Below are 13,958 nucleotides of genomic sequence, written 5' to 3' on the forward strand. Positions count from 1 at the left end.
TGACCGATATTGTTGACTTATTCTGACCACCATGAAGCTCCTTGACTTTGTTAATACAGGGCATCTGAACACACAAAACAAATTTTGATAATTTTTATAACAATTTGAGTGTTTTATTTAACTTGTGTAGTGAGGCCTGCAGGCCATAAATAGCAAATGGAAGTACAAAACTGGTTATATCCAATAGAACACAACATTACATGATAACATGTGTGTTACTATGGATTTATAACAAGCTATAATGCAGCGGTCATTTTTGACCAGGAACACAAAACTAGTAAACATAAAACGAACACAATAGGAGGGTTAAATCATCAAGCAACTGACCTATGACTGATTTGCTCTGAATTTGGCCCCAAACATGCTGAAACCACAAGACCAGTTCTTGAACACAAGAATGCAAATGGCTTGCTTGCTGTATTTGATTGGCCACATCCGAGACCATAGCTCAACATAACTAAAGTCTTGTGGGATGGAAAACTGGAAAAATAAATGCACTATACTGTATATCCCCAAAGTCAATGGCTTCAGTTTTTTAAATAAATAGTGGTCATTTGAGATATTCTTTATGCACTTTGACAGTATAGATATTGATATAATAATGAAACATTGATACATACATGGATACAGGGAGCTGTGGCACAAGCGTCTGTATCACTTTCCAAGTGCTTATATATGATCAAACATCAATACATTTAATAATACATTAATAATATGATAATAATATGTTATATAGTGTATTATATAGTGTATTATAAAGAGATTCACACTGATCATATTCGTAGGTCTATAACATTTTTCTTGGTGGTTATACAGCCTGAGATTAATACCTCCACATCCACATATACTTCATTTGTATTTCATTATCTAGACATCCAAGCAAATTGCTACAAATTATTGCGGAATTATGATGAATGATTGGAACACCGAGACAAATTATAAAGACCTTTGGAGCATTTATATCACAATCACACTGCATAAATATCAGGGTAAAGGAAGTGAGCTGATTTTTAAGTACTTTTTATTAGGTCTAGATTACATTTCTCATCTATGCCAACTATGATTCATATATATTTTGCACAAATCTCCAGCTGATGAATCCCTTTTTTTAGTCTTTTTTCTACAAACCACACAAATTAGCTACACAAGAATCATACCCCACTCTCTGCTCATTGATTTGACTGTCTTCTAACGACTCAACTGGCCAACTTTCAATTACAGGAAATGGAGGCTTTAAACACTATCTGACAGCCAGTTCAAATATGATTTATCCATTAAAGCGCACCGTCAAAGACTGTAGCCCCGAGCGTCCGGTTTCCGCACTGCAGATGCCTGTCATATCTGGGAACCCTTCACAGACACACTTGGCCTTTGTGCGGTGTGAGCTGAGAGATGGTCATTTATCACTGTCTGTACCTCTAAGTGGACAGCAAGCCGACAAGCTTCTGTTGCTAACTGCTGCAATCCTTGGATGGTCTGATTTATACAGTATTTCTCAGGGTCACTTCGATGGAATATAGAAAATGTCTGAATGTCATAAATTATTTGGCCTCACGTGGAGTAAACACCCAGGACAGCTTATTCAATGGTGGAGACTGCAGTGCAGGAAACAGCTAGTTTTTTTTTTCGGGGCAGACAAATGTATTGAGCAGCATGGACTCATAATTTGTTTAGAAGAATGACTGCTTGGATCGAACACAGTGTATCATTTAGACTTGATGTATCAGATAATCTCATGGTGCAGACTGTAAGTCAGCGCAAATGACCACATCGCTCACAGAACCGTTAACTCACAACCATGTGCACTCACAAACACATATACATACACACAGACACGCACAGACACATACAGACGGCGAGAAAATGAGGCAGATATACACTTGCACATGTGTTCACATCTGCAGACACTGACCCCCCCCCACACACACACACACACGCACACACATACATGTGCACATACTTATGAATACACTTACACACATGAAATTTGAATCACAAGCCTTATTGTGAATACAAATATATGAAAAGGTCCACACCTGTCTTAGTCATTGCAAACACTTACTATCAGTGGGAAGCTACATCGTCCACAGTCCCTGCAGGTCTTTCTCGACCCGGGAACTGACATTATTTGCCAGGTTCACATTGGAGAACCGTGGACAGTTTGTCCCTGGGTACATTAACATTAGTTTTCTCTAATGCCACAGCGTCGTTATGTAAACACATTGCACATGTCTGCTCCATAAATCAGCACAGACAATATCTGGCGTGGAGAATTTGTCTAACACGGCGCAAAAACAAACAGATCCATGTAGCTGTTGGGCCCATACATCGATTTGCCGTGCTTCTTTAAGAAAGGGGGATTTATGGTTGAGTGCAGGCTCTTTGGGAGGATCTGGCTAATTCCCCTTAGGAAGGGAAGATACAGTCAGGCAGAGTAGCATAGAGAATCAGAGCCAGGTTCACCGGGAGCAAGGGGGGGCCCCAGAGGCCGGACCCCGGTCTACAGCGCACGTTATTTATTAGGGCAGGAGAAAAGCTGTTACTGGACTGTTGCTCTTGAGCAGGAGCCCGAGTGGATCCAGTTCTGTGGTCGTTTTTTCAAGCTTCCTTCAGAGAATCCGACTGAGTGTCTCTCTCTCTCTCTCTCCTTACACATGTTCTCTCTCTTTCTCCCCCACTCTCCATTCCTGTACCCATCTCTGGAACAACATGTCCTATCCCACTCCACTGGTATCTTTAGTGACCTGAACATACAGCAGGTGGAAAAACATGCATCTGTGCAAATCAAACACAACCTACGTTTGCAGAATCCCGCTCTTCCTTGCCTTCTCTTTTCTCTACTCTATTTACCATTACACCATATCACACCTCAATGTCAGGACATGGTGCAATGTTTGCATGTGCAGCACAGGAGGTTCTTCCCAGCTAATATTAGCAGTGGGCGCCGATAAGCAGCAGGAGGCTGATAGTGTCGTCTGGGCTAGTGGAAGGCCAGTGAGGTATAAGACCTCCAGAGGGTGATCATTGCTCACACACATACACACACACACCTCCTTCGTCATGCTGATGAAACTAGCTTGCGTGCTGCTCTTGTTGGCGTACGGTGAGTCGGTGAAATGATCACACAGACCCTGGTACGGTGCCAGTCACAAACCTGACATGGCCATCTCCGCCCAGTGCTGTATGCCAGATCAAGATTATGCGGGGACCTTTGTCTTTGATGGCTTTGAGGAAAAATGATTAGATAAGATGATCAACCTTTTGTTTTGGATTTTATCTTTCGCTTACAAGAATTGTGTGAATCTGGGTTGCCCTCGATTACAAATGAATTTGTTGGGGTTGAAATTCCGCTGCCACATTTTCCACTCTCTGGACTCCAAACTCAATGACCCATAACTGATACATAACTGATACAGACACTAACCCGAGGCTGTTTTGCACTCCCTCTGCTCTCTGTCCTAGCCTATGGATGTGGCACTCCCACCTACGAACCCAATACCAGCAGGGTGGTGAATGGAGAGGATGCTCGTGCCCACAGCTGGCCTTGGCAGGTGAGCTGGACTCGTAATGTTACTGATGACTAAATAAGGTGTTACATCCAATAATATGTGGTTACACTATATATTGTGTATACTGTATGTTGTACATATGACCATGAAACAAGTGGTGAAACACTAATTATCTGAACGTTGAGACAAAATGTTTGGACTAATCTAGCCTAACCTTAACACTGAACCCAATCTTTACCCCAACACTGATCTTTATCCTAACTCTAACCCAAACTCTGGTTTATTAGTCCTGTAAGTATACCGTGCTAATGTGCTGCTATTATTCCCTGTTCCTCAGTTTAGCACTGTATATTATATTGTACTTTACAGTTTAGGTACAATGTAACAAGGACACAGCGCTGTAAAATGTGACCATATGTTCTTCTCTTTCTGCCCCTGGCTTCCCCAGATCTCCCTGCAGTTCAAGCATGGCAGCCGCTACCACCACACATGTGGGGGCACTCTAATCGCCCCTCGCTGGATCCTGACGGCCGGCCACTGCATCTTGTAAGTTTCTCTGTTTTCCTTACTGCGGCCTGGAGGCAAAATCCCCGTCCTGCTGCCACTTCATGCCTCACGGTTCACTGGTGTTTGCGGTGTAATTAAAGAGTATACATGATGTCATAGTGCAAGGCAACTGAGCTATCTTTACTGCCTCAGGCACTAAGAGAGATGACGGATTCGATACACTTTCTGACAAAAAAAAAGGATAGCTCTTAATGCCTCGCGATTTGATAACTCGTAACCGAGCGATCACAGCTGTGTTGTCCTTTTTCCTCTTTTAGCCCTGGGGATGTGTACCGTGTGGTGCTGGGGGAGCATGACCTGAGTGTGCAGGAGGGCACGGAGCAGATCAGAGACGTGCTGCGCACTGTTAGCCACCCCAACTGGAACATCGACTGTGTGGCCTGTGGGTTGGTGTACTCCTTACATCCAGTATTATGTTGGCTTAAGCCCGATTTATGCTATGAAACAGACAGATGTTTCATACGTTGATTCATCTGCATCCATATGCTTGAAATGAATGCGCAAAGTACAGGCAGAGGCCAGACAGAGGCTTCCGTCCATATCAGTATCCATTTTAAACATTAACAGTGTGTCCATTAGAGGACCAGGTGGGGGTGATACATGTCACCGATTTTGATGAAACTTGGCCAGTTTGAAGGGTCCACCTAAAAACTCAAAAAGCCAAAATTGTACAAATTTGAAACACAGGGGGAGTTACGACCCCCTCCTTGATTTATGCCAAAAAATCTCAAAAAAAGGCCCACAATTGCATAAAATGTTGACAGTAACAATCCATGCCATCAAAGGTGCATCCAAGGTTTGTTTAAAACTGGAGTTAGAAGGCGTAAGGTGTGACTGGTGTCAGTCCAGGATTGCATGTATCCACTATTTCACATGCCTTTTGGCGAATACCCCAAAAATAGCAATATTCAGACCTTAATATCTCCGATGAGCAACCTCCTTTTTTCAAAATTCTTTCTGCACATGAAAGGGCCATCTGTGGACTTTATAAATCAAAAGAAAAAAGCTCGGCCTTTTATTATTTTTGTCGCTATAACCGCCTAAATAGTGTGATCCAGCCAGTGATTTCAAATACATATCTACTTCAATGATTGCTTGAAACATAATGTTTAGGTCATTTATGGTGGACAAATGGAGATATACGTATTATCATCAATCATGTCTACTGATCAAATCCAAGCTAGATTTAATGTCCTGAGTGCAATATATTCCTTAAGGTAGCTCAAAATGACATCATTGGGTGACATACACCAGTATACCCATAGGTCCAATATTTGCAAATGTGATATCTTCAACATTTCTCAGGGCTAGAAACAGTCACTTGGATTCAAATAATAACTTTTAACATTTTGGTAGCCAAAGGTCAAAGGTCAAGGTCACTGTGACCTTATATATATCACTTTATGGTGAATAACTTCAAGAAATCCCTGACATAATTTCATATGTGATACAAATATTCACTTTGACTCACAGATAACAAATATTTGAATTTGGTGGTCAAAGGTCGAGGTCAAGGACCTTGCATTCTTGAGAAAATTATATATCATAAATGCCTGTAGGGATGTTTTTTAATTTGGTACAAATATTCACTTGCACTTACTTTGTTTTCGTCATTCATTGGTGACCTCCAGAAGGCTCAACCGTGGTATCTGGCATCTCAGACCTAGCTGCCTCCACATTCATGAAAGGTTGTCTACCAACCAATACCAACACCAACCGTAAGCTCTTGATGTGGGCACCCACAAATACCTACACATTCTTCAGTCAATCCTCTTCATTGCTGTGGCGGTTTATTATCTAATCATTAACATACCCAGTCAAACCGCAAGCCTTTGATGCAGACACCAACAAATACCAACAAATATTTAGATACCAACTACCAACCACAAATTCACAAATTCTTCAGTCATTCCTCTTTGTTGCTATGGTCATTTATGATCCGATCAGCAACATACCAACATACCAAGTAATATTATAAATTCTCCAGTCATTCCTTTTCATTACTGTGGACACTTATGATCTGATCAACAACATACACAGCGACACGCAAGCCCTTGATGTACAGTAGGCACCAACAACTACCACTCCAGACACACAGCAGCAGCATCTCAGAGTCAATTCAGGTTACAACATGACCCCAAATAGCATGTGAGTGCCATAGCCATTGACTTGCCTTTTCAGCAGCCTCCGATAACTGTTACAACTCCTTTCAGTGACCGTCCTCAAAAAAAGTCTAACAGAAGTTTTGTGGCTGATTATATTTGGGTGGTGAAAGGTCAATATTACTGTGACCTCACAAAAAACCCCATAATATCCTGGAAACACAGGTATTGTTATTATTGTTAATATCACATGATAATAACATTGTTATTTTTCATGTGATAAATGGTTTTAACATGGGAAAATATAGCTTGGCATTGCTCCATTAGCACTGTTCCATTAGCCCAACACAGCAGACAGCAGACAGTCATATGGCATTATCATGTTTTCAATGTTTCAGACACATTTCCTTGTGGGACCCTAACATTAAGCTAGGCGGTTATACCATGTCAGAGTTTCTGCTTTAAAACAACTTGTACTAATTTCTGTAAGCAGGGTCTACAGACATGTTTTGTTTTTACGATGGACGGACATTGAGGTACAGTAGGCTACAAAACAAGAAAAGCCCAGGAGTACTGACTGACTTGCTGTATACGAACATTTAATACCCAAAGTAACCATCATGTCCTTGTTTGTAAAAATCTCCATTTTGGATGTCCACATAGATCCAAATAAATCAGCATTCTCTTTAGAAGGTTTTTAAAAAAATATCTCTGTGTGGGCTAAAACACTGTTTACGTGTGGACGAAAGACCCAAACACAAAATATCTGGGTATGTGTGTACAGGGCTTACGTTGTGCTAAATTTGAAATAACTCCCTCAAGGTGTTTCCAGGATATTGTGTTCAAGGTGTAAAGATACAGTAGGCCCATGTTGTTGTTTTTTGAGGTCACAATAACTCTGAACTTTGACCACTCAAATCTTATCAGTTCATCTTTGAGTGTAAGTGACTATGTGTGCCGAATCTGAAAGGAAAAAAAAAACATACAGGCATTCCTCACAAGAATGTGAGATCACAATGACCTTTGACCATCAAATTCAAATTAATTCAGACTGAGGTACTGCACACACAGAGACGAGAAGGGTATGTATCATCTTATCTAATGGCAGAGACAGTGAGTAAGATAATTTCCCAAAATGTTGGCGTGTTCCTTTAACACTTGGTTAGGAGTACAAGTGGCTAGGGAGAGAGTGTAGCTAGTTTCGGAAAAGGCCCTTTCATGTGCAGGCAGAGGCGCACCTTGTCAACAGGCAAGGCAGGCAACTGCTTGGAGCCCCGAGCCGCTAGGGGGCCCCCGATCTGGTCTCAGCGCGTTTGCCGGTGGGTCAAGCGAGAATTTCGTCCATAGAGATTGAATGATGTATTTTGCATGCTGCTTGTCCTGTTGTACAAACAGAGTTTCCGCTAGAAAAAAATGGTGCCGGTCAAAGTGACCGGCAGAGGTTTCGTTTTCCGGACATTTTGATGATATGCCGGTCAAATATCCTATTATCCCTTCTTAATTAGTCAAATTGAGGAAAACTGGAGACATGCAGGCTATGTAGCTTAAAGAATGACATAATCAGGCTGTATAGAATGCAACATGTTCATTAGCCTAACTTAAAGATGCCTAACAAGATCTAGTCAGTATCTTTTCAAGGACAGCAAGAGTCCGCTTCGTTTGTTGTTTTAAAAAGGCTACGTTGTTTGTTGCTGCTACCCACATTACAGTATCTCCAGTGGTGACTGTTTAACTTACAAAGATGCGCACACACAAGAATGAGCGCTCACACCACTGTCCCCTAATGCTATGCCTCTTTATTTGATCACAATAAATTAAGAAATGTTTCCTATTCTGCGAAATGTTTAGTTTCTTTTTCTTTCGGCCGCGGTTCAATGATACCGTTTAATTGTGCCAGAAATTATCCGCGGACCAGTAATCGCCTCGTCGAGGAGGCCCTAACCCTGCAGATCATAGACAGAGAACGCATAGGCCTACTGTATGCTTTGGGTAAAGAACACTTTGCATGTCCAGTGTACACGGAGAATGACAATGTCTTGGAGCGGCCGCACCCCCCGCAACTCCACTTCCAATGCCACTGATTTGGCATTTAGCCTACTCAATGAAGTTATAGTAGGCTAATGTTAATTGGCAGAAAGATGGTTTGCTACATCTATACGACAGTAAACTTCAGCTAGCTAGAGACAGTTACAACTAGTTAAGCAAGGAGATGGTTAACGTTATGTTTGAATTAGGGCTGCCATAACATGTTAATCGCGATGCAGTAAGGACCAAGCATACGCGTTAATTTTTTAGAACCTGATTGACGCAAAGTGCTCAAAAAACACACCCTTTCTTCTTTGTACATTGCTTCGGAACTGTTCATCGCAGCGAGATGAAACCTTTAATGCGTGACAGAGCAGAAGTGGGGCTTTCCAACGAGACTACGCACTTGTCTGGACGATCAAGTATGGAAAAGAAATCATGAAATTAAATCAAATTGCACCATATTTACAGTCTGCGTTCACCTGCACACCCATTACTCTCGTTTGAATTACTTGCGAACCCGTGATCGCATAGATATGCCACGCATGTCAGATGAAAGAGGAGACACAAAGCTATCATTTGATACCAAGTGCATCCTTCTGGGTTATAGAACAGACAAAGTTACAGCAAAATAATAACTTCATAAAGCTGGACTTACCCCACGTTTTTGTCTGTTTTTGTGGCAAAGCATATTTATAATCCAACGCTATCGTGTGTTTCTCAATGGCAAAGCATGTTCATAATCCGGTTTTGAGATCCTAGAAAATTCCTGCATGCCATCCAATTCAAGGCTCACATTGCATCCCAATTTGTTCAACAAAGAAACCCCATTTTTGCCTCTACTTTGTTCATGGCAATGCAGTAAAAAGTTGTTGTAGGGAATCATTATGAGTGCATAGCGCACACACAGGCTAACTCGGGTCAAGTCAGGTCAGATCAGTGCGTGTCACAGATATGGAGCGCAGAAAGGTCATTTTTCATCACTAAATAAAAAAAATGCCATTTATTTCTGTAAGGCGCATATCTACTATTTTGGCTTTTTGAGTTTTTAAGTGGACCCTTCAAACTGGCCAAGTTTCATCAAAATCGGTGACGTAGCATATCACCCCTCCTGGTCCTCTCATGGACACACTGTTTAGCATAAATGCCTCCTACTCAACAGCAGTGAGATTCTGATAAATTGACATGTGTTTGTTTGTACAGTAATGACATGGCCCTGCTGAAGCTGGACAAGGCCCCCATCATGAATGAGAACGTCCAGCCAGCCTGTCTTCCAGAGGCTGGGGAGATCCCTGCCCATGACGAGCAATGTTACATCTCTGGCTGGGGCAACCTCTACAGTAATACAGTATACTAGTAGCACTGGCTTGTTTTTCTTATCTTTTTGAAAATGTGCTCACCTAAAATTACTAGCACTGTGTGTGTGTGTGTGTGTGGGGGGGGGGGGGGGGGGGGTTGGTGGGTGTCTGGTAATCTCTCTTCTCCCACTCGTCCAGTGTCTGGTAATCTCTCTTCTCCCACTCGTCCAATTGGTCCTAGAGAAATAGATTAACAGAACTAGCACTCTGTGTTCTGTTAGTGGCATTTTGCTTGTATTGTGCCTCACTTATATTTTGACTCTCAACTGAATAAATGTAATGTTTGCCATTTTAAATAGGTTACAATGTTTAATTGTTTTGTGCCTTTAGCTCAGAGGAAGGTTCCAACAAATTAAAATTCATGGATTTGTTTCTGAGGGCACGCATAAAGTGATTAGAATACATGCCCTCCCCCCTGTTTTGTCAGCTGCTTTACATAAAAGCAATGTGAAACAAATGCATGCAAATGTGTGTAAAAGGCAATATGTCTGTGGTGTGTGTGTGTTTGTGTGTGTGTGTGTGTGTGTGTGTGTGTGTGTGTGCTTGTGTGCTTGTGTGTGTGTTCCAGCACACGGACCCATGCCTGATAAGCTGCAGCAGGCCCTGTTGCCAGTAGTTGAACACAGTGTCTGCAGCCGCAGTGACTGGTGGGGCAATTACGTGAAGCCCACTATGGTCTGTGCCGGCGGAGACGTCCAGTCTGGCTGCAATGTGAGTCCCCATAAATATGCCAAGCACCCACGGTTCTGATTTGAAGGAAACATGGTCACATTTTTTTGTCAGTTCCTGTATGTTATGTTACATTATCGTGACTGTTATGGTGTGTCTGAGTACATTTTTCTCTGGCATGCCTTCAGTGTGAATTAAAATGCCATGGTTTGAGGCGTTCGGCAAAGTGGCAGCTTGTAAAATTGTTTTGATATGTATATCATAGTATGTCTTTTAAAATCTGAATTGTCATTTGCATATATCATAAAATGCCATGCCGTATCATGAGACTCATATTCCCTCTCTCTTTTTCTCTCTCTTTCTCTTTCTTTCGGGTCTCCCTACACCTCCTTCTCCTTTCAGGGGGATTCTGGCGGTCCTCTGAACTGCAAGGGGAAGGATGGGAAGTGGTACATCCAGGGAGTGACCAGCTTTGTGTCCTCCCGCACCTGCAACGAGGTGAAAAAGCCAACAGTGTTCACCCGCACGTCCGCCTTCACCGACTGGCTCAGCGATGTGAGTGCACACACTGTCATATGGACAGATTTTGTATCTATCTATCTATCTATCTATCTATCTATCTATCTATCTAGCTAGCTAGCTAGCTAGCTATTACGCAAGTAGTACCTATTGCTGCACTAACATGTCCTAATTACACTGTGCCTTGATTGCTTTCGATAAAAGTGTCAGCTAAATAAATGACTAAATGTAGAAATGTAAATCTATCTATCTATCTATCTATCTATCTATCTATCTATCTATCTATCTATCTATCTACCTATCTATCTATCTATCTATCTACCTATCTATCTATCTATCTATCTATCTATCTACCTATCTATCTATCTATCTATCTATCTATCTATCTATCTATCGCACTTATCAGCCCTCATCACAGACACCAACCCCACAGCCTCTGGCCAGCTTACTGAGCTCAGCTGGATCAGTGTTTACAGTAAAGAGGATAAAAATTGTCTTTTTATTATGTTCTCTATGTTGGTTCTGTCTGCCAGATACCACACGCTGAGCTGAACTGAGGCTTCAGTTTGTCTTGTTGAGTTGTGATCAGCGATCACACACCATGAAATGTTCTCTCACAGTTTGCTCTTTCATTTCAGGTCATGCTGAATTATTAAGCATCGATGGGAGATTGCCCCAGCAGCTCACAAGACAACAAAGTGGCAGAAGTGCAATAAAACAGTACTGACCAAGTCAAATATGAGTTTGATTCATAACTTTTCTAAATCAGTTTAATCACACAAAAGTGGAAAATGAAGCTGCGGCACATAGGTTTTAGGCTCGGTTTTATTATTTGGCCAAAAGTTAGTGGAGCTTTTTAGTTTGATCAAAATGAGAAGTCAGGACTTTTATGAGTCTTTAGTATGTTGGCTGACATTGATCTGGCCAGCCAGTCAAACTTATGAAAAAGAATTAAAAAGCCTTTCTGTGCTCCGCAACTGCACAGAGTAGCAGTCATGGGAAAGCTTATATTAACTTGATGTCTTAGTCAATTTGAACTGCAGTGACAAAACAACCTTTGGAGGGCTTTTCAAACGTCCTTGTGTGTGGGACCAGGAGACCATATTTGACAGAACTCTGGCATGCTAGGGTTCACCGCGTCCCTGTTGTACAGTCAGTACTATTTGAAAAACACTGATGTTTTTTCCCAATTTCTAATCTTTCAATCAACATGATGCAAATGGACTGTTTGTTTGCCAACCTGGTTGAGATTTCAGTCAGTGAACTTCTGATTATAGATATTGCACTCCTTACCATGTACAGTACACTCTCCCAAAACTGTGAAATTTGATACTGTAATTTTAGAAGGAAGTGGATATTATTTTCATTAAAAATATAAGTAGATCGTTCCTTGAAAATGACAGGATAACATTAAATAATTATGGTAATAATTTGTGGATTTCATGTGATGAGCTCATAGCTACATGTTGACTTCATACCAACAAGGCTGAGAAAAACATTAGGAGCCATATTTCAAAGAGATAAGGCCTTTGATGACACTCAACTTAATCACAATGTTATCTTTGTAAATATTCGGGCAAAGTTCATGGGATTCCAGTAGCCTCTCTAACTTCTACTGTTTAACTCTGACAATGGAAAAAGAAGTAGGTTACATTTTAACAGATCATCAACACATTATCATAGAAAATGTTACATAATAAATACAAATCTGGATAAATCATATAATTTGTTCATAGTTTGGACAAAATATCCGTATGTAAATCAGCCCCGTAATTGGAATAGTGACAATAATGACAGGATTACTCCTTACTTAATGTTGTCCTAAAGGCTGGATTCACCCCTTTTGTTTTCAGCTGTTTTCAATATTCATATATATATATATATATATATATATATATATATATATATATATATATATATATATATATATGTACATTTATTTATAAACTCAAAAACACTACACCAATCAGTTGCTATTATTTTAAACACAGTCGATATTCAGTGCTGTGTAATTCCATGTCTGTCAAATAAATATATGGGAAATGTGTTCTCTGTGATCCTTTTCTAATTCATATTACCGTAATAACCTTCGATTAAATATAGCCACACATAGCAGAATGAGAAATGTACACTGCATGCTGTGTTGTGGCCTGTGGATGAAGATAACAGCTTTATGTCTGTTTATGTGTTTTACCAAAACGCAGAGAATCGTGGTAGAAAAACAGTAATATCATCAGGGAGAAATATGAGTGCATCCCTCCAGTTCATAAGATTAGTGGGCGAAAATGAAGATTGCTTGCTGCAGAGTCATGACTTCATATTCTTGCGTCTCAAGCACTCAGAATAAACGAGTGTGTGTGTCGGAGGGAACGTGCTTTCGGAAGCAAGAGGTGTCCCAGATCAATCATTGCCGAGGTCAGTTATGTGGGAGCCTGTGACCCTGTGTGTGTGTGTGTGTATTAGTTGGGTGGGGGGGACTTTCGGTGGGGGGTGAGAAGGAACAGATAAATTGGTGCTGATGGCAAACCTTGACTTGAAATTGCTACCACTTGCTTGCCACCGAGGTCAGATCAAAATGGGCGTCTGACATGGAAAAACATATTTTTTTCACTTTTCCCATTTACTCAGGTTTTTCTTTTCCACTGCCGTGAAATTGGCATTCATGGTGTGTGTATGTATGTGTCTGTCTGTTTGTGTGTATAATGTGTGTCTGAGTCTGTGTCTGTCTGCCTGCATATTTGTTTATGTCTGCGTCTAAATGTGTGTGTGTGCAGGGATTACTGGTGTGTGTGACACGATTACTGTCAGAACTGTTTTCCTCGGCCCTGCCACGGCGTCCTCTCGAGCTGCAGCCCCCGATGCTCTTTCTCCCGAGTCGGCTACTGTGCTTCGGGTTTCAGCTCTGAGCTCCAGGGGCTTCGTAACGGAGCTCCACACCACATCCACGGCCAGTAATGGGTTTAGGGGAGAAGAATCAGTACAAGGGGGAAGTTGGTAATTGATGATGCATACTACTTCCTAAGCTGTGTTGCTGCGTTAGGCTTAGAAGACTGAAGAGTTGGGTTACTACATCCAGCGTGTTGTTTCACCTTTTTGCAACATGTACACTTTACACCACTCTCTTTCTCTCTCTTTCCCTTTCTCTCTCTTTGTGTGTGTGTGTGTTTGTGATTGTGTGTGTGTGTGTATGTGTGTGTGCATGTGTGTGT

General features: G+C 41.4%; 1 protein-coding gene across 1 annotated transcript; it reads left to right on the forward strand.

Moving 5' to 3' along the window:
- Positions 1-3,026: 3,026 nt before the first annotated feature.
- On the forward strand, positions 3,027-11,486 carry LOC125300478 (chymotrypsin-like elastase family member 3B). The gene is made up of 8 exons (XM_048252447.1): positions 3,027-3,103; positions 3,463-3,551; positions 3,958-4,055; positions 4,334-4,462; positions 9,407-9,543; positions 10,130-10,272; positions 10,633-10,785; positions 11,388-11,486. The coding sequence occupies exons 1-8, from the start codon at positions 3,061-3,063 to the stop codon at positions 11,403-11,405; spliced, it is 810 nt and encodes a 269-aa protein (XP_048108404.1). The 5' UTR covers positions 3,027-3,060; the 3' UTR covers positions 11,406-11,486.
- Positions 11,487-13,958: the final 2,472 nt, after the last annotated feature.

This window comes from Alosa alosa, chromosome 9 (genome assembly GCF_017589495.1).
Source record: "Alosa alosa isolate M-15738 ecotype Scorff River chromosome 9, AALO_Geno_1.1, whole genome shotgun sequence".
Taxonomy (NCBI): domain Eukaryota; kingdom Metazoa; phylum Chordata; class Actinopteri; order Clupeiformes; family Clupeidae; genus Alosa; species Alosa alosa.